Raw genomic sequence first — 19,378 nt, forward strand, 5'->3', positions numbered from 1 at the left:
CAAAGACACAACCAATGTACTCTTCAGGGTGCAATAAGCTTTCTCATATGTCCTTTTGTTTTGCACATCAGATCAGATTAATCAAATTAGTGTTCTCTGAAGCCCTAAGATATAATGAGGTAACAAAACCTTAGTTTGGAATTTGGGTGTTTGCCTCTGTCAAGTGATTGATGTAAAGCTACAGTATGAATGACTATAGAGGAAGTTTGAAGTGTGTGTATATACTGTAACAGACATAATGAAACAAGACCCTGTTCAGTGAGCTCAAAAAGGATCAAAGATGGATTTAAGTATAACTAATTATCCATTTTATTGGGGAACTGATCCAAATGCATGATGTTTAAACTTAACTTAACAACCGACACAAGAAGACAGAGAGGTTGACCTATTGGTTGCTTTTTTCCATGATCTACTGTAAGTGCTTACAGTGAAATGAAAAACGCAATACTTACTCAATTACAATTAACCACATAATTTCCCTGTCAATTTTAAGAATAAAACAAGCCATCTCACATTGTATGTCATCTCCATCTGTGCATTGATTTGCTGTATGTACTGTATATGCATAAATGTATATTGTGTATATTGGATCACTCTTCAGCTTTACCTGTGATATGACTTTTAAACACACAATTTCTTGGTTATTCAAAGAACAGCAGTCTAGCATTCCCACATTTTTAACAAATGTGTATGGCAGCTGTTAAAAGTGTGCTTTTTAAAAACAAATGCTCAGCATAAGCTTAAAAGAAGTGTGTTATATTTATTGCATATTTGAGCAGCACAATTATCAATTTTGTTAATATTTGTTATTTTAGAAAAGTTCAAAATGAAAAAAGGAATTGCTAATTTATTTTATTTTATACACTAGCTCATTTACAAATTATTTTTCTAATTTGATGTTTTATTTTAGTTTCTTAGAATTTCAGGCCTTCTTTATTCTTCATACAGAAGGAATCCCAAAACACTTTGAGTGGATTCTCTAATGTAGAGCAAACAGTGCTAATTTTGAATAAATAACATTTGTTTGCCAAACAAATACAAAAATTGGAGTCCATAGGTAAATTGACATGCCCATTCTTATATTACTGTACATTATTGAACTTGCAAAATTATGTAAGATTCAGATTTTAAATTTTTCCATGTTAGCATTATAGTAATACAACACATCTTCAGAGGCTGAAGCAATAGTCAGATGTTTTAAGCTCCTGCCTCAGTGTGTTTAAAAGGACTTGGAATGCGAATTCAGTCTCATTTAGAAAAACCTTTTTAGCAGAGATGTAGTTGTTCAATCCCTGTAATATCATTGAAACCTTGGTGCCACAACAGTTTCCCACTAATTCTCTGACACAATGCCAAACATCTGGAGCCCAGAGATCTGTATAGTCAGAGATTCACATTTATTGATTTTAAGTATTTTTAAATCACTGTATACCCTTTGTATTACATTAATGTCACACTTTTGTTTTCTCTGTGAATATGCAGTGGTAATAAAAGCACATGGTTTATTGAGATATTGTGTGTAAACATTCAATATTGTGTGTCTATTCATATATAGAAAGTAACTACTGTATATTCCTTCACCATATCAATGTCTCAGTCTGTTGGTACACAGGAAGCACCTGTCATGTCTAGATTGCGCACTGACTCAGCTCATACTTCTCCATGAAATCCCTCAGCAACTTGCAAGCTTGACGATTCTTAGTGGCCATGCACCTCTTCTCCTCTGGTATCTCTTCGATCCAAACCTCATTGTCAAGGACATATATGGCCCTGTGGATGAGAGAAAAAGGTTTTCTCTCTCTCTTCAAATAATCTCCTTCTCCTTCTCCTAGCTTTGTGTTTGAGTAAAACTGAAATCTCAATTTGATATTATTCATTCAAACGTCATTCCTTAATGATTAAAGACACTATTTCCATGTATCTAGACATTGAGTAAAATGAACACTATGACTTACTGTCCATTCTTATCAGTGGTGTCAGAGATGGTCTTATCTTTCCCCATGACCAAGAAGTCTCTGTCAGTCTTCATATCAAACTCCTCACAAGATTTCCGCTTAATCATGTCACGCACTGTTCCTTTTGGCATTATATCTTTACCTTTTATCAGAGAAAATAGTGCAGCTATAATATCAAACAAATGATAATTTGAATATGAACATTTAAATAATTGTAGTGCTCACCTGTCTGTAGAATGTTTGTAAGTAATGTGGTGTAATGTTTAAAGATGCCGTCATCGGTTGAATTGATAATCTTGACAACATACACTGTAAAAAAATATATGATGAGGGGAAAAGTGGTGTTAATCCAGTACAGCACATAAAAAATAAATAATATATCCGGTTTTAGCTACAGTATGAACTCAACAATATAATCTCACCATAATCCACAGTGGGAGAGAAACAAGCATAACTGCTACGAGTCTGTTCATCCATGTTCTTACTGTAAGTGACTTTCAATTTTGGGCACCCACCTACAAGAGGCAAATGAAAATAGAAAATAATACAATTTCCCCCAAATAACACAGAACAATATAATATATGATGTCCTAAAAATAAGAAACACCTACCCTCTGCACAAGAGCATACATTCTCCTTGCAAAGTTTGGAGATCATGTTGCTTTTCTGAGGTGCGCTGTAGAATACACCACATCTCCTCTCTATAATGACATTTTCACCATCAATTACAGAGAAAATGCATTACATTTACTGCTCACAACTGCTCACAACAGATTAATAAAAATAACAGATGACAAATGAAAGTAGCCAATCTAATATACTATACGAACAACATCATACCAGTTGTTTTGCTCATGACAGTGACACATAAATGAATGGGAACATACTGTATGGCTTTGTGTGGCTGTATCTAATGTGTTCACCTGGGTTATAATAGTCATAGATGACAGCTCCAGCAGGTTGCACTAGCCCCATGGGACTAATCTGTGTGGCCCTGAACTCAACACACTGTGCATCCTCTGTGATCTGTAATAAAAAAAGACAATGCAATACATAATTCAAGGCAAACTACCCCAGCCGTATAGGATTTCATTCATGATATAATATAAAAAGTAGGATAATCAAGAACATAGACAGACTTCAAATATAATATCTGTAGGAGTTGTGGAGAAACTTTAGGACTGAGCTACATGTTGTGATGTACGTTTTGAAAGAGACATTCTTATAATATATGTTATTTTCTTACCTCATTAAAGTAGAGAAACACTTTGTTTGGGGCAATATCATAATGATCAATGTACCTCTCAGTGCCTTTCACATTCTATGAAAGTAAAATAAAATAAACATAAATACAATTCTATAGTTTGACAGCATTCCAAAGTAAAAACTAAATAGATAAACCTTAAAAGGACATTACCTCCTCAAGATCTTGCATGTTAAGTTGTAATCCACTTAGAAGGGATATGTCCACTATGACCATTCCTGTATCCCATGTCTCTTTGTTCATTCTGTAAAAGAGGAAAGGTTTTATATAGCTGTTTATCTTCATAGAAACACTCCTGTACTCATCCATCACACACACACACACACACACACACACACACACACACACACACACACACACACACACACACACACGCACGCACGCACACACATTGTGGGCTCACCCCACACACACTTTGTAGACCAGCGAACTCTCCCTCTCCTCTTTCTGAGGAGCCTGTCTCTTCCTGCGTGTATGCAGGTCAAACCACTCCAACCTGCTCATGGGCTCATCACTGGGGTTCTGGTCCCCTCCAGACTCAGACTCATAGTTATAGTAGTCTTCCAGCTCAGGCCCATTGTCTTCACTCTCTGCAATAGCCCACATGTTACCATCCTGCTCACTGTGTTATAAATGTCACATTATATAGATTTACGGTAATAATGATTATTTAATTAATCAGTTATACTTGTTTCAAGCAGTGCTTAGGCAAAAATATTTTTTTCTGGGAGCATTCTTTAAAATACTTACTTTTGTAATTCACCTCTCCCTCTACAGAAACATTCAGATTAATCATATCACAAATTGTGTTAATCTTCTCCAGAGTTCTGTAGGTTTGCACAACCTGTTGAGACAAATCGAGCACTGTAGAGACAGCTATTTAATTTAGTTTTAATAATCCTAATTTAGTTGTAATCCACCATGAACATCATTTTCACGTGTCTTTAAGGAGGCACTTACAGATAACGTCCCATTTCCTTTTCCCCCTATGTTAACAGTAACACTGCTTCCTGGTTTAACCTGAAAAAAACCCCCAGACATAATAGAAATCAGGAGATGTAAAAGTAATACAGAAACCACAAACAATTTGTTTTATTATCCATAGTTTTTGATTGTTTTGCCAGACTTGTAAGAATTGCAAAACAAAGGACTGCTTGTGTTCAGAATACATATGAAGAGAATCTTACCTGGAAGGCAGGTAAGGTCAGGGCAGTGCGCTTGGTGATATGAACTTTCTGCTTTCTACCATTTTCGTAACACATCTCAACGCTGAGGTCTAAGTGCTGGACATCATTGTCCAGGATGCTGAATTTAGACAATGCCTCAAGGGCTACAACTGTATCCTGAGAGAGAGACATAATGCCAATTAGAAAGTGCTACCACCGTAAAGTATTTTTCACAATTCTGCAAATGGTAGCAGTGGGTGACTGCAGTGTGAAGTGTAAGTTAGGGTAAGTAAAATATCATACAAATGTACTGTAGCAGTGGGATGTATTTTAAAGTATGCTGGCTGCTGGATGTTTGGCCCACCTGTGTAGAGTGGAATCCTCCCCCATACTTGCGCTTCTCTGTTAGCCACCTGGCGATACGGGTGGCATACTTTATGTCTTTTTCAACTACAGTCTGCAGCAGGGCGTATGCTGTGGTCTCTATGGAGATAGACTCCGCTTTGGGCACCTGATTGGCTCTACTCTCGCTGGTCAACCTCAGATTATCATTTGCCTCCCAGTGGCAGGTGTCCTTCTCTGAAGGGGAGTAACACATTAGTATTGTTGGGGAAAAAGAGTGCAGAATAGTGCCATGCAATCTAGCACCCTCTGCTGTGCAAATGCTGTTCTTCTCTACATTCCCTCATGTTCATAAATCCAAATCAGGGCCTCAATCCTTAAAGCCAGCTAAAACAGCATTGACTAGTTAGTATGAAAACATACAATACAATACATGCATACATAACCTCATATTTAGATAACTACTGAGTATACAAGATAATGCTCACCCTGGTCACACTTGGCCATGCTCCTGAGCTTGGTCTGTGCCTGTCTGGCAGGCTCACTACCAGCAGACGTCAAAGACAGAGCATAGGCTGTTATGGCCACAGCAAAAGGCCTCTGTAAGGATTCCAGCTTTGACTTAAGGTAAGATTGAGCCATCATCATAGCCATTCTCTGCAATTGGAATGTTATATTGAAAGATTCATGAATGTTGAAATTTGATTTACAAAAATATTATTTTTGTAAAGATACATAGATCAATATTTTTTTTGTTGATGTTGCTGAACGATTCAGTGACATTTACCAATTTTGAGCCATCCTCGACAGAGTGCACTGGCAGGGCATGGTGCATTGCAACTAGCACAAATGCTGTGAGTGACACATCTCCCTCAAACCCTCCAACACCACCCTGAAAGAAGAGAATTTAAAGTCAAGAAGAATCTCCCAACATGTGGATCTGACCCATGAACAAACCCACTTTCTCCTCAGTCCTACCTGCATGGTCCGGTCATAGAGAGGATTGGGGTCATTAAAGGCACCACTATCCTGTAACTGTTTAGACACCAGATAGGAGATGGACTCCTGAATGTACGAGTCCTCCACTGTTATGAAACTTCTGCACTGAGAAAGCTCCTTGGCTATGAATGCTGTTAGCCTGAGGGAAATTTCAAATGGGTTTCAAATGAAAAACTATTAGGACAAAGCTCACTGGTTGTTAGATAATTAGAAAAATAAATTGGTTGAGAGTACCAAACACTGCTTGGCCTGGACAAAAAGGCCCCGTAAGATCCATCTGTCTTCTTGAATGTCAGGATTCGGCTGTATCCTTGTAAAGAGAGACAGTCATTTCAACATTAAGTGGGTATTTTCATACAGTATCAACTGTGTTATTGCTACAGAGATGTATGTTCTATAATAATATTATTACATGTCAATGAGCTATCCAACTGGCCTCACCATTCTGGATCATGGCCTGGGCCTCATCCCTGCGTTCAGCCTTCAGGTCAATCCACTGGCCAGTGGCATCCAGGTACTTCATAGCGTGGATGGCAGGGGACATAGTCACCATGGTCTGCTCTGCACAGCCTGTGGGCAAGGTGATCAACCTGTCCACCCCCTCCAGGCTCAGACAATTCTCCACAGACTCACCCATCACACCACCTGGAGGTGTGGATGATCCAGAGTGTGCACTGTATAAACACTATTGACCCCACAACAACAATGCTGTCATTCTGAGCAATGCGTATATCAAGAAGAGAGTACAGTGAGTAACTATCTTGCCTCACCTTTGACACTAATGTAGGCATCTGACTCCAGTCCAGGGATAGAATTTGGAGGATGTGGGATGTCAAGTTTGATTGAATTGGCAGCTATGTGAATTAGATAGTCAAGAGTTCAATGGTCTATGTATATAGTCAAGACATCAATGGTACTGTGCAACAGTATGTATGTCACTTGTAATGAAGATGTGTTAGATAGGATATTTAAAAAAGTACCTTGTCCATCAATGTTATATTCATGTTGCAGTGAAACAAGTTCGCCTTCTCCCTGTAGAACAGAACAGAAAGGGATTGTAAGGATCACATACAGTTACATATTTGTTACACAGACACCTTCTGTTAAGTACTGTATAATGAGAAAAGTTAGAAAAAGTGAGCTCCACTTCTAAATGCCAGTACTGTTCATACCAAAACTTTTAGATCTTTCTTAATTTGATCCTGGGCCTTCTTTGTGTAGGCTTTCACATGGATGGGAATGTTTCCAATATGAAGGGGAACCACAGTGAAGTATACAGGCACAGCCGAGTTCCCAGGGACTGTGACCACCTGTGTGTCTTTGTCACCCCCTGCACTGCACAGTCCATGCACTGACTCCATCTTCACTGTTACCTACAGTACACACATCCAGTAGAAGCACATGGCAATAAGAACATTTGTTTTGAAAAGTCACAAGAATGTGTGTGGTATAATTGAATATGTCTGTTGGAATTACTGTACCTCTAAGTCCTCTGCTCTGTAGTTGTATACCACAGCCTTCACCTCAAGTTGTTCATTTCTTTTGACTGAATATGGTAATTTTAGGGAGACAAAAAGATCTTGGAAGACCGTCAGTTGTTTTGGCTCAGCAATACAAAATCCTGAGTGGAAAAATGAAAGACAGTCCAAATATTAACCACATGATAACTGTTCAGCTATTCATTTTGCTGGTGAAAGTTAGGAGAAGGGGGCGACCTACCTTTTGTTTCAGAGATTCCAATTGCTTGAACCTCCCAGGTGGTTATGGAGTCTGGAATAGCTACATTAAGACTGAAAATAATAATAATAATAACAATAATATTAATAAAGTCAAATAGTTTTTCATTGTGCAGTTGTTCTGACAGTCACCTATAGTACAGTACTGTACATGTATATGATGAAGCAAAGAGTTACATGTTACCTAACATGACCAGAAGCACCCACATCCAGAATATCCCACATCCAGGTCTGAGGGAAATAGCTACGGAGATGGACAGACACCTCATCAATGGCCTCCTCTTCCTCCTTCACATCCCAATCGGCTAGAGAGGGAGGATGACAAAAAGTAAACAAATCTAATCTAACCACTGACACTTTCTACACAATACTGCTGTACACTGCACACTGTCTGATACTGAATAATAAAGTTTGTCTTAAACTTCAAACAGCAGAGATAAAGCTAGTCTATGCAGACAAGCTGTTTTACGGTATACTCCATAAGAAAGCAGATTGATAACTGTACATCTGTGACAAATTAGATCGGACCCCCTTCTCTCTGGTGAAATGATGTCATGTGACCACAGATAACCCAGGTGATATTTTCAGGCTGTACTGTAGGCCTACATCTTGCAAGGCTGTATGTCTTTCTTTTTCTTTTGATGTCATCCCTCAGTTTGGAGGCATCTTCACAGCACTTTAGGAAAGCCACTCGACACTGATTGGATCTGTGGGTTGTCTTGGTGTGACGTTTTTCACATGACAGGCCAAGGCGGTTCAGCTTGGCTCCATCGTAACAGCATCTCCTCTCCTCCAGCTTATCATACCTGTTGACTGCAGATCAAAAAGAAGACTCATCCATAGTGTAAAAACAGCATAGCCTTTGAAAACCACTGGAGCAGTAGAAGCCTGTACACCTACTAATGTTGGAGAATTCCTGCTGATGGTTTAAGGACCTCTTTTGCCGTTTTCTGCTATTACAGGTGTAATCTGATAATCAGAGAAAGACAATTATTGTTCTTACAGATTATTGTGTGTAATCACATTCATCAACAAAACTACTTGCAGTGATAACTGTTTGCATTTTAGGATATCTATTAAAACATTCTTAGAAAATTCTGCACAGTATCTCAGAATGTGAAAACTCACCCTTTCTCACATTTTCAGTACTGCAGAAGTTAGTTATGAAGGCAAGACCAGCATCCTGGAGAACAGATTGATAATCTCTTCCACCTCCTATAGTACATGCTAAATCGTAGGAGTTCATGTAGTCAAACATCTGCAGATGATAGACATATATTCTAAGGTATGAATCAAGGAAATGGACTCCATACATCTTTCACTAAGCAAATGCAGCACACTGTGTTCACTAAGATTCATACAGTAAGTGTGTAACAAATGGAAGTGTTACCTTTTGAGGTGTTAGTTTGTTCTGCTTGTTGAGGATGTACACTGCTGTATCTATTGCAGCCAGGGCAACCTTATCTCCATTGTCAGTGCGAACCTCCACATTAACCACATCAGCAGGTTTATGTTCTTTAAATGGAAGAATCTCTATCTGAAAACACAGTACCAAGAACATTCCAAAACTGCTTCCATACACAGTGAATGGGTGATAAAGAAGAGAAAGATGAGAACTGTAATATCAGATTTAACTACCTGTCCTTTGCAGACATCTCTTACATCCACCCATACAGAGTCTGCCACTATTGGTGCAATGCCTTTGCCTTGGTGCTCTCTGAAGTAGTAGGCCACCAGACGGAAGGAAGGAACCAAGTCTACACTGAAGGGTAGATGGAGAGTGGTGAGCTCTGTCCTCTGAACTCTACTCATCTGGACCACTCTACCCTTACTTAGAATCTGTTAGAAGAAAGGGGAAACATTGTTCATCATTGAGTAATTTTAAATTAATTATGTTGCACAAATTAGATGCTTTATAAAAAAGATTTGTATAATGTATGTGTTACCATGTAGTAAATGTATGAGGGCCTGGGAGTGCCTGCAGGTGTGATGTCTCTGAATGTGACAGTCATCTCCTGTCCTGGCTCTAAGGTCCGGTGCTCAATCTCCACACTAAGGTAACTCTCATCCTCTGCCTGGGCCGCAGTCACTGTCATATCGGCATCACTCACAACGACATCCTGCTCCTCCACCTCAGAAAACATCTATGGAGAGTAACATATTGTTTATAGTTGTGGAAATAACTATACTACTCTTATCCAACAGGACCTCAATCTTAATTTGGATGAGTTCATACGTATGTGAATTACGACTTGCATGGCAGTGGTATTAGGCATTAACTTTGAGCAGTTAAGGTTAGGGTAAGTTGTCAGGGGACGGCATTTGCAAACAATAATTTGATGTGAGGTTTCCAGTAGCACCGCAACTGGTAAGGGATGTGTTTGCGGATGGTTGGTAACTATTGGAAGATGGTGGTGCATGAAGAAGGATAGAAGCTGAATGCCAGAGGTCCGGTGCAAAAGCGGTTGGTGGATTTATTTAATAAAAAATAATACAAAAATAACGGAGCAAAATAGAGCATAAGATACCCGAAAAAAATAAATGACAAAATATAATAAACTCAAATAAGTAAAATAGATTTAGATTTAACTTGGACAAGTTGCTGCAGCTTCACCATTCTCTTTCACACCCGTCCGGGCAACCAGGAAGTGAGACGCATGGCTCGCTGCTGTAAGTAGACTTAGATAGTGATAGGCATAGTAAATACAATGTTCTGTCACATATAAAATTAATTTTGCTTAGTAAATATATCAGTAGTAATTCTAATCAACATATCATTTTTTTTGTTTTGTTACTTTAACGTTATCTGTCATCTTTTACCAATCAATATGAAATTGCTATGTGTTACTGTGTTACATGCAGCTTTAACGCGTGCACGGCAGAACAATAGAATGCACAGGTGGGCTCGTAGCAATGTTTACAATGTTGGAAATGCAATATTTTGGTGGCCATTGGGGCTAGTGAAAAGTCAAGGGGAGCACTTTTTCACATTAGCACAAACAACAAATAAATCTCCCAACAACAATTAGCACAAAAAAAAGGGTCCCAACCACGATTCAAACCAGCGATGATGAGAATGCAAGGGGGGGTGCTAAAGCCAGGTTCTGGCTTTTGTATTGAACTGCCAGTATAAATGGTCACTTTCACGTCTGCTAGGTCACATTCATAGCTTTTCACACAATATGGGTCGTAAGATTTAATACGAATTTGGTATTCTGCTTTTTGTATGAATTCATACGAATTAAGCATGAGATCCAGTTTTTCAAGTTTTCAAGTTTCTCTGGGTCTGTACCTTGATGGACATAGATGTAGCTTGTTTGGGCACTTTTAAGGTGAGCACGGCCTCCCCCTTTGAGTTGCTGAGGCCCTTGACTTCAACACTTTCCTCTCGGTTTCCTGTGACTTTCACTGTTACTGCAGCCCTCATACGTAACTGGGGGGCTGGGGAACCATCTGGGTAGGTTGTGGAGGCCTGAGAATGAAGCAGAATGTATATTAGAGTGTCTTTCAGCTACTGTGTGTCAGATACAGTACAGTCACATTGGAAATACTGTCCAAGGCAGAAATGTGTGAAAACACGTCATGTTTGTCTTTGAGTGCAAGAATGACACAGCACCAGAATGGAAAACATTCCCCCAGGTGCGAACTGTTCCTTCGTCTTAGACATGTCAATTATGTGAGGAGTGGTAACTATCTTCACTGAGGTGCTTTCAGCCTGCTCCAGATCTCCACCTTAGATTAGAATGAAAAAAGGTCAGTTCGTCTTTGAGTGCCGAGAACTCATCAACTGGTCACATTTGCACGAGATGAAGGACTCACTTGCTGTTTCTAAGGCTGTAACAGCTATGTGAAGGTGGTAGCCCTCCATATGCAAAATGCCTTGATTTTCTGCTTTTCTGCGTAGGTCTTCTGTTAGCAGGGCTATGCTGGCAATGCCATTTTGAATCTGTATCACAACAAATAAAATGTCATGCAAACAATACACCCAAACATGCAAGTCTTACAATGGAGTACAGTATAGTGTTTAAAATAGTTTAGTTTAGTTTATATAGTTGCACAGATAGAAATATCTGTATACATTTAAAAACATGGGCAGGAGGAACCACAACAAGGACTTTTCAGTTAGGACCAAGCTTTTGCAATATGATATTATGATCCTATTGGGTATTATAACTCACAAGAGTTTTGTTTTCAATTCCAGGCAGGTATGTTCTGTTCCCTTGCTCATGGATGAGTCCAAATCTTACGTAAGCTATGCCGGTGACTTCTTTGCCATATGTGTACCTGGAATCAATGCACATATTTGCCATATGGTTTACTGATACTACTGTAGAAACAAATATGCTGTCAATGCAAATCATGAGAAACTGACCTTGCAGAAACATTGAATTGAAAGGATTCTTCTCCCAGTAAATAATATGACTTAAAAGCCTTTATCTTCACCTCAAATGTTGGAAGAACTGAAAGCAAATAGAGGGAGGCTTCAGTTAAACAAAGGGTGTGTTATCTGTGTTGTTGAGCCGTATCTGAACGATGAATACAGAATCATTGGGATTATCTACTTTTACCAAGTGACTTACCATATTCCCTGACCTCAAACTCTGCAGAGGAATTTGACATTGGATGGTCAGCATAAGATGCAACAATTATCCATTGGCCAGCCCTGTAATTCATATACAATGCTATTGAACACATTATGAAATAAATTGCCTATGGTTGTTCTTCATTCACTAAAAGTGATTTTTAATCCTCAAGCGCACACACAACAATACTAGATCATAAGGTCAGTGCAATGCATTGTCTAGCCTAGCTGAAGCTAGACCAATGTGGTGGTGGTGGTCCAGAAGGTGGAACCCACCTTTCTCACTCTAATTAACTCCCATGTTATTTACATTTAGGTGAGGCATCTTGTACCTTGCTCCTTTCGTTGGAGCAATATGTGATGTGGCAGTTAGCTAACCCTAACCCTTAAAGCAAATATATGTCATGGTTCGTTCAGTTAAAAAAGATACAAAATAAACAAGTGTATGGTAAACATGTCCCTCATGAATGATGTAGTGGCCCTCGATAAAAGGAGAGGGGTGGAGAAACCTGTGAATTGAAGCAAGATGCATAACACTTCACTCTCAACATTTTTAAGTCATACTGAAGTCAGGTACTAAGTACTATGGACTCTGAATCATACTTTAGCTAGGCTATGCATTGTCATCTTTAAACATGTCACATGTCTCTAAAACAACTTAATACTACAAGTCAAAGTACTTCAAGGCAGCATAAAAGCAAGGCAATCATAAACTTAAACCTCCCCAAACAAGGGGTAATAGATAGAGTACCAACATCTGTGGTACCAAGTAATATGCTGATGATCCTCTCCACTTACATTTCAACATCTGGGATCAATATGTTGCTCTGAATGATTTTCCTTGAGTGCAGTGCTCGGTTGTACACCATCAAATGTTTAGAGTTCTGTGGAGAGACAGAACGGAATGAGCATTATCTTGAGATCAGCTAATTATTGTACTGCCACAAAGCGAAATACAGATATCTTGCAAACTTACAAATATCTTAATATTGATGATTTCATCTATGGGCAACAGATAGTTGTCCAGCGTGAAGACCCTGAAATTTACTGGAAAAAATACAAAAGATGGGGTTAGGGCTAACCCAACTAGGCTTTAACCATACCCGTATAAAGTTGTGGCAAAAATGTACAGCCATGTCATACTATACCATTTGTTCCTGGATTGTAGATTGGCTTGTCTGTCTGGATAAAGATATATCCCTTTTTTGTTGACAAAATGATGGATAATTTTTTAAGGAACTTTCCAAGATTCTCATTTTGGGGAAAAACATCACTGCTCTCTGCGGCCAGTTGGATGTATGGTTGAATTTTCTTTTTTGAAGATTCTTGCTTCTCATCTGCTTGCTTATACAGGATAGGATCCACCTATAAGGCATATAAAACTGGTGAATACAGTAAATGAAGCTGTCAGTAGTACTGTTCCAGAGGGTATCACAGGAGGTTAACATTATACAGTATGTAATACTTGCCCTCATTTTCACCACGGTCTGATAGCTATTGGCTTCATTCAGAGTTAAATGTTTGATTTCAGACACAGCTGTGTTGGAAGTTTGATGCTGAAAGGATAGAACTAGATGTGCAGGTTTGGTTGCTCCCTGGAGTTGTACTGTCACAGTCTCCTCCACTCCCAGATGAATGATGTTTGGAGCAGTGATGAGACATCTGTGCAGCAGGCAATCATACATCCACGCACACAAATATACACAAAGATGCTGGTTGATCTCTCACTAAGATTAAAAACAAAGTATGGAAAAACTAGTTCCTGAATAAATGTCATGGTCTTGCACAGTCTTATTTTGGTTGTAGATATAGTTTAAAGATGGTTTGTATGATAGATAGATAGATTTGCTAGGTAGTTGAAAGAAAGTGAGACAGTAGGTTAGACCAATGGATAAAAGATGGTCAGTGGGTAGTATATAGACAGATAGACAGATAGGTAGATAGAGAGAGGATGGATGGGAAGTATAGATAGATCAATACAATTAAGAGGTTAATCAGAATGAGTTTAGCAGTAGTGACTGGTGATAGGAAGAAAGGAGGATAGCTAGGTAGCTGAAGTTGAGATAGTAGGATGGACAGATGGATAAAAGATGGTTAGAGGGTAGGATAGCCAGATACAGTGCCCTGCGTAAGTAATAGGATAGTAAAGCATTTCTTTCTTCTTTTGGCTATATACTGAAAAAGTTTGGATTTGAAATCAAACAATTACTATGAGGTTAAAGTAAATGTCAGTATTTGTGTACATACAGTTTCACCATTTAGAAATTACAACACTTTTTTATACATAGTCCCCCTATTTTAAGGCACCATAATTAATGGTACAGATTCATATAATGTCCAGATTAAGCACTGTTTACTATTTGGTCGACAATCCTTTGCATTCAATAACTGCCTGAAGTCTGTGACCCATTGATCCCACCAGATGCCGGTTATCTTCTTTGTTGATGGTAGAACTACTGTACTGCAGCCATCTTCAGTTATTGTTTGTTTTGAGGTCTTTTTGCATGCATGTCTAATTGGATTTAAATCTGCAGATTGACTTGGCCAGTCGAGACCATTGCACTTCTTGGCCCTAGTTGCAATTGCAGTATGTTTTGGGTCATTGTCTTAGTGTATGATGAAGCATCCAATGAATTTGGAGGCATTTGCTTGCATTCAAGCAGACAAGATGTTTCTGTACACTTTCCGTCAGCACTTACATCATCAGTTAAGACAAGTTGCCCAAGTTAGCCACATGCCCAAACCAAGCTGTAGATGGTGTAATAAAATGCTTTAGGCAAGCTAGCTCCTCAACAGTGCAACAATGAAGTAATAATAAAAACAATAACATAAGGTAGCAATAGTAGTATGTAATAGTATGCATGTATGTGTGTGTGTGTGTGTGTGTGTGAGAGAGTGCAAATCTGCAATGGGGGTGAGGTAGGGGGCTGAGGTAGGAGTTGAGGTAGTTCCAGGGGTGGGGGGTGGAGGTCTGAGGTGGTGTCAGTTGAGCAATTGTATGGCCTGCAGGTGGAAGCTGTCGCGGAAACTGTTGGGGTCCTGATACTCCGATACCGTTTGCCAGACGGTAGCTGAGAAAGCAGGGTGTGGCCCTGATAATCTTCCTGGCCTTCCTCTTGCACCTCCCAGAGTAGATGTCCTGCACAGCTGGGAGCTCACGGCCCGTGATGAACTGGGTCGTTTCTACCACCCTCTACAGAGACTTGCAGTCGAGGGCAGTGGGGACAACGTCATCGATGCATGTCCTGAAGAAACCAATGACTATATCAATGAACTTGTTGATATTATTGTCCGCGGCGACCTGGAACAAATCCAGTTAGTGGAATCAAAACAATTCTGAAGCCTAGAATCTGATTGGTCGCTCCATGAACAACTTGCGTCACTAGTGCTGTTTGTTTCAGCCTCTGCCTGTAGGCTGGTAACAACAGGATAGAGGTGTGATCAGATTTACTGAATGGGGACGGGGGAGGGCCTTGTAACCATCCCGAAAGAGAGTGTAAAAGTGATCCAATCAGTTTGCGTGGAGCAGGAGATGTGCTAATGGAACCTAGGTAGAACTCTCCTCAGGTTGGCTTGTTTGAAGTCCCCAGCCACAATGAAAACCATTTCCTGCTGTTAATTATCCTAACCCTAACCCTAACCTTATAGTTCTTTGATTGCAATAGTAGTGTCGGCCTGGGGTGGGATGTAGACAGTAGTAATGATAACAGACGAGAATTCCCGTGGTAGATAGAAGGGTCTGCATTTTAACATGTACTCCAGGTTGGGAGAACAAAAGGTTGAGAGTGTCTCTACATCAGCACACCAGTTGTTGTTGATCATGAAGCACACCCCTCCCCCCTTGCACTTGCCCAAGTCTATTGTTCGTTCTTGTTGATGAATTGAACAGCCATCCTGTTGAATAGCTGCGTTGGATATTGATGGGAAGAGCCAGGATTCAGTGACAATAAGAACATTGCATTCCCTTATGTCCCATTGGAAAGTTATCCTCCCTCTAAGTTCGTCCAGCTTATTGTCTAGTGACTGGACAAGGAGGGAGAATACTCTGAGGTGGGGGACAGTTCTCACAGTGTCTCAGCCTCACTAGAACACCAGCTCTTATCTCTCTCTGATGCTTATGCCGCTGCTTGACGGGTAAAAAGTCCAGGTGTGTCAGCGAGTGATCGTAGTTATGGTAAGTAAAAACCGGTCTAAATGTGCCTGGCGGTCATAAGAATTAGTAGCAGAAACATTCGGCACACAAAAAGTAACAATAAGCAACAAAATAAAGACTGAATAGCAAGGTTGAGCAGCAGCTTGCTGAATGGTGACTGTCCATGGCGGCATCTTGAGTATTCTGCTGATGGTACAGAACTGACTGACACATTCAGGCCTACCTCCTGGAGTGTGTTCCTGATCTGTGCGAAAGCTGTTTTGGGGTTTTCCTTTGGGCATCCAATGTAGGGTTAGGGTTAGGGTGAGGGTTAGTCTTCCTTGGCCTACCAGCACATTTGTGATTGCTGAGCTCACCAGTGCTTTTTTATTTTGAATAATTTTCCAGACTTTGGCAAGCCTAAGGTTTTGGTTATGTGTCTGATTTTATGACTCTTATGCCTGCACAAATGATGTGATGGAACACACTTGACTTACCAGAAGGTGCCCTGAAATAGGGGGACTATGCATAAAAAGTGTTGTCATTTCTAAATGGTATATGTTTATATATATAACCAATATGTTTCACAAATACCCTCAAAGAAAATGTGTACTTTAACCTCATAGTAATTGTTTGATTTCAAATCCAAACTTTTGGAGTATAGAACCAAAAGAATAACAGGATGCTTCACTGTCCCATTATTTATGCAGGGCACTGTATATGAGAGAAGGTTATATACAGTATATATAATATATATAGAGAGAGATAGATAGATAGATAGAGATAGTGGTTGGTTGGTTGTTTGGTTGGTTGATTGGCTTGGTTGGTTGGACGGACGGATGGATAGAGAAGAATAGTTAAATAGATAGACTAGTTGCTAGGCTGTAATGTAATGGCCACCATTAACTTCCTGTAAACAGTTTTAATTGAAGTTTAGTTTTGAACATCAGGTTAAAAGATAGGAGTTTTTGAGTTACAAAAAGCTGAATAGTTTAAAAATGTGAGGAGATATCAATACCAAAAGTCATAGCATACTAGTCATAGCAAAGAGTTAGACCTCTCTGCATATTGCAAAGTTGGATTGGTGTGAATAGCTTAAAGGTTGTAGCCAGTGGAAAAGTTTAGAAGAAAGATAACTAGAAAAATAAGTTCCATAAGAAACTTTGTGTGCTTGCAAAGTCGTATTTTGGTAGTAGAAAAGGTTCAAAGATGGATTGGATGATAAATAGATACATTTGCTGAGTATTTCAAAGAAAGTGAGATAGCCTTAATATGGTAGTGGATAAAGTTTAAAGATGGTTTGGTTGGTGGTTGGTTGGTTGGGTGTATGGATAGAGAAGGATAGATAAATAGATAGATAGATTGGATGACTTTGGGGTAGTTCAGTGGAATGGGTAGAGAGTTGGTTGGTGGTTGACAGTGGTAAAGTTGGTTGGTTAAGTGGTTGACAGTGGTGTCAGTCGGGTATAACTGGTAGTCAAGAGAGTGCATTGTTGTGTAATCATTCTAAGAATGAGCTCTGCAGCTCTCATGCTGTTTTTATTTAAGAGTTCTGAACTTTCCTTGGCAGTTGCTATAACAATGGGGCTCCCAGAATGTTGGCCATCATCAACATTCCACCATGTTAACTGGAGTTTTTGAAGTTACAAAAAGCGTAATAGTTTAATACTGTATGTATCAGAAAGCTTTTATCAGGGTTGATAATTATTGGCACGTTTTACTGTTTGATTGGTGTGAATAGCTTAAAAGGTGTAAGAGCAGTAGTGGTTCCATAGACCTCCATGATAAAAACTGCACTTTCAAGTTTGTATAGTTTAAAAAGCTTAATGGTATCTAAACCAAAAGGCATAGCAACGCAAGTTAGACCGCTTTCCACGTTTTCTTTTCTCACGTTTTTCACTTTTTCAGCTGCTACACAATATACATTAACAAAGTGAGAAATCTTTGAGATATCTTCAAGTAAGAATGCAGTATCAAAAAGCTGTATTCAAGTTTTTAAAGTTTGAACCAGACCACACATTATACTCTTTAATTGGTCTGCCCAGAGTGTTCTGGGTGTGCCCATTTTAAAACATGAAAAAGGAGCAGTGTATTCAATCTAGGCCCACTATAACTAAATTGAAGATTAATCTTCCTAACCCGACAGTAAATGTAATTTCTATACTTAAATTGTTGAAGAAAGAGATAATAAGAGATAAGCTGGGGAAAAACAGTACAAAGGTATGATACATAATTTTTGCCACAGACGGGACTTGAACCCTGGTCTGTAGGGCTGGAAGGCATTAACCATTAAGACGAGGTTCTTGAATAGCAGCTGAAAATAGCAGATTTAGACAGCATTGGCTGAAATGGTGTGTTTTTAGTCCCACAGCAAAAACGTAGCTAGTATTCCTGTCTTGCTAGTAACATACACTCACCGGCCACTTTATTAGGTACACCTGTTCAACTGCTCGGTAACGCAAATATCTAATCAGGCAATCACATGGCAGCAATGCATTTAGGCATATAGACATGGTCAAGATGACCTGCTGACTTTCAATTGTTAGTTCGTCTATTTGTAAAAGATAGAGCTAGCTAGCTGGCAGTGAGAAGAAAATAGAATAATTAAAATGATAAGAAAATTAAGTATGATGAATAACAGTGGTGTGTTACTTTGCAAGCACACTAATGAGTACTTGATGTCATTATACAATTAAGTCATTGGAATATTAAGAGTTGGACTTGCTGATGCAAGCCCACTCAAATAATGAATACACAGTAATAGAATGTACTCACGTTGGTTTTTGTGCGCCAACTGCAGTCAGTGTCAATATGATAAGACTTAGTGTGAATCTCATCTTGTTGCCTCAGTGTTTGATCTATATCATGCCTCTGGAACAAAAAGTCCTCTTCTTAATATATCAATCCCCAAATCACATGGAAAAATTAATACTAATAGAAGTTATCTGTAAAACAGCAATTTTTCAAAACTATCTTCTAGTCTGTGACTGTGAGTCTATCCCACCGTCCTCAATAGCTCAGAAACAAACAAAGAACTACATCAACACTACCCACCACGGAGTTCCACAGAGACAATTTTCAAACTTGGCATTGGAGAAAGGAGCTTGCGAAAGAAGTCACATGATTTCCCAGAAACCAGACCTTGTCTCTTACAACACACATTTCTGGAGTTGTTATTTCCTAAGGGACTAATGTACACAGA

The 19,378-nt window shown here is 39.3% G+C and overlaps 1 protein-coding gene across 2 annotated transcripts; it reads right to left on the reverse strand.

The window, feature by feature from the left end:
* On the reverse strand, positions 1–19,206 carry c4 (complement component 4). 2 transcript variants are annotated; one of them, XM_083695045.1, is made up of 41 exons: positions 18,952–19,206; positions 13,514–13,706; positions 13,193–13,409; positions 13,021–13,091; positions 12,843–12,928; positions 12,043–12,125; positions 11,835–11,922; positions 11,641–11,746; positions 11,282–11,408; positions 11,079–11,194; positions 10,755–10,934; positions 9,409–9,606; positions 9,101–9,301; positions 8,853–8,999; positions 8,591–8,720; positions 8,363–8,431; positions 8,069–8,275; positions 7,647–7,767; positions 7,446–7,516; positions 7,208–7,347; positions 6,899–7,099; positions 6,707–6,758; positions 6,497–6,580; positions 6,168–6,371; positions 5,961–6,036; positions 5,706–5,865; positions 5,515–5,619; positions 5,216–5,384; positions 4,750–4,964; positions 4,407–4,562; positions 4,180–4,239; positions 3,970–4,063; positions 3,623–3,809; positions 3,373–3,463; positions 3,202–3,276; positions 2,879–2,981; positions 2,567–2,656; positions 2,378–2,470; positions 2,181–2,264; positions 1,956–2,097; positions 1–1,770 (listed from the first exon to the last, which is right to left on the reverse strand). In XM_083695045.1, exons 1-41 carry the CDS (start codon positions 19,011–19,013, stop codon positions 1,629–1,631), a joined length of 5,196 nt encoding a protein of 1,731 aa, XP_083551171.1. In that variant the 5' UTR covers positions 19,014–19,206; the 3' UTR covers positions 1–1,628. The 2 variants fall into 2 exon arrangements, with proteins under 2 accessions (XP_083551171.1, XP_083551172.1); XM_083695046.1 differs by having other exon boundaries at positions 2–1,770; positions 13,514–13,771.
* Positions 19,207–19,378: the final 172 nt, after the last annotated feature.

Source organism: Argentina silus (assembly GCF_951799395.1).
Source record: "Argentina silus genome assembly, chromosome: X".
NCBI classification, from domain to species: Eukaryota; Metazoa; Chordata; class Actinopteri; order Argentiniformes; family Argentinidae; genus Argentina; species Argentina silus.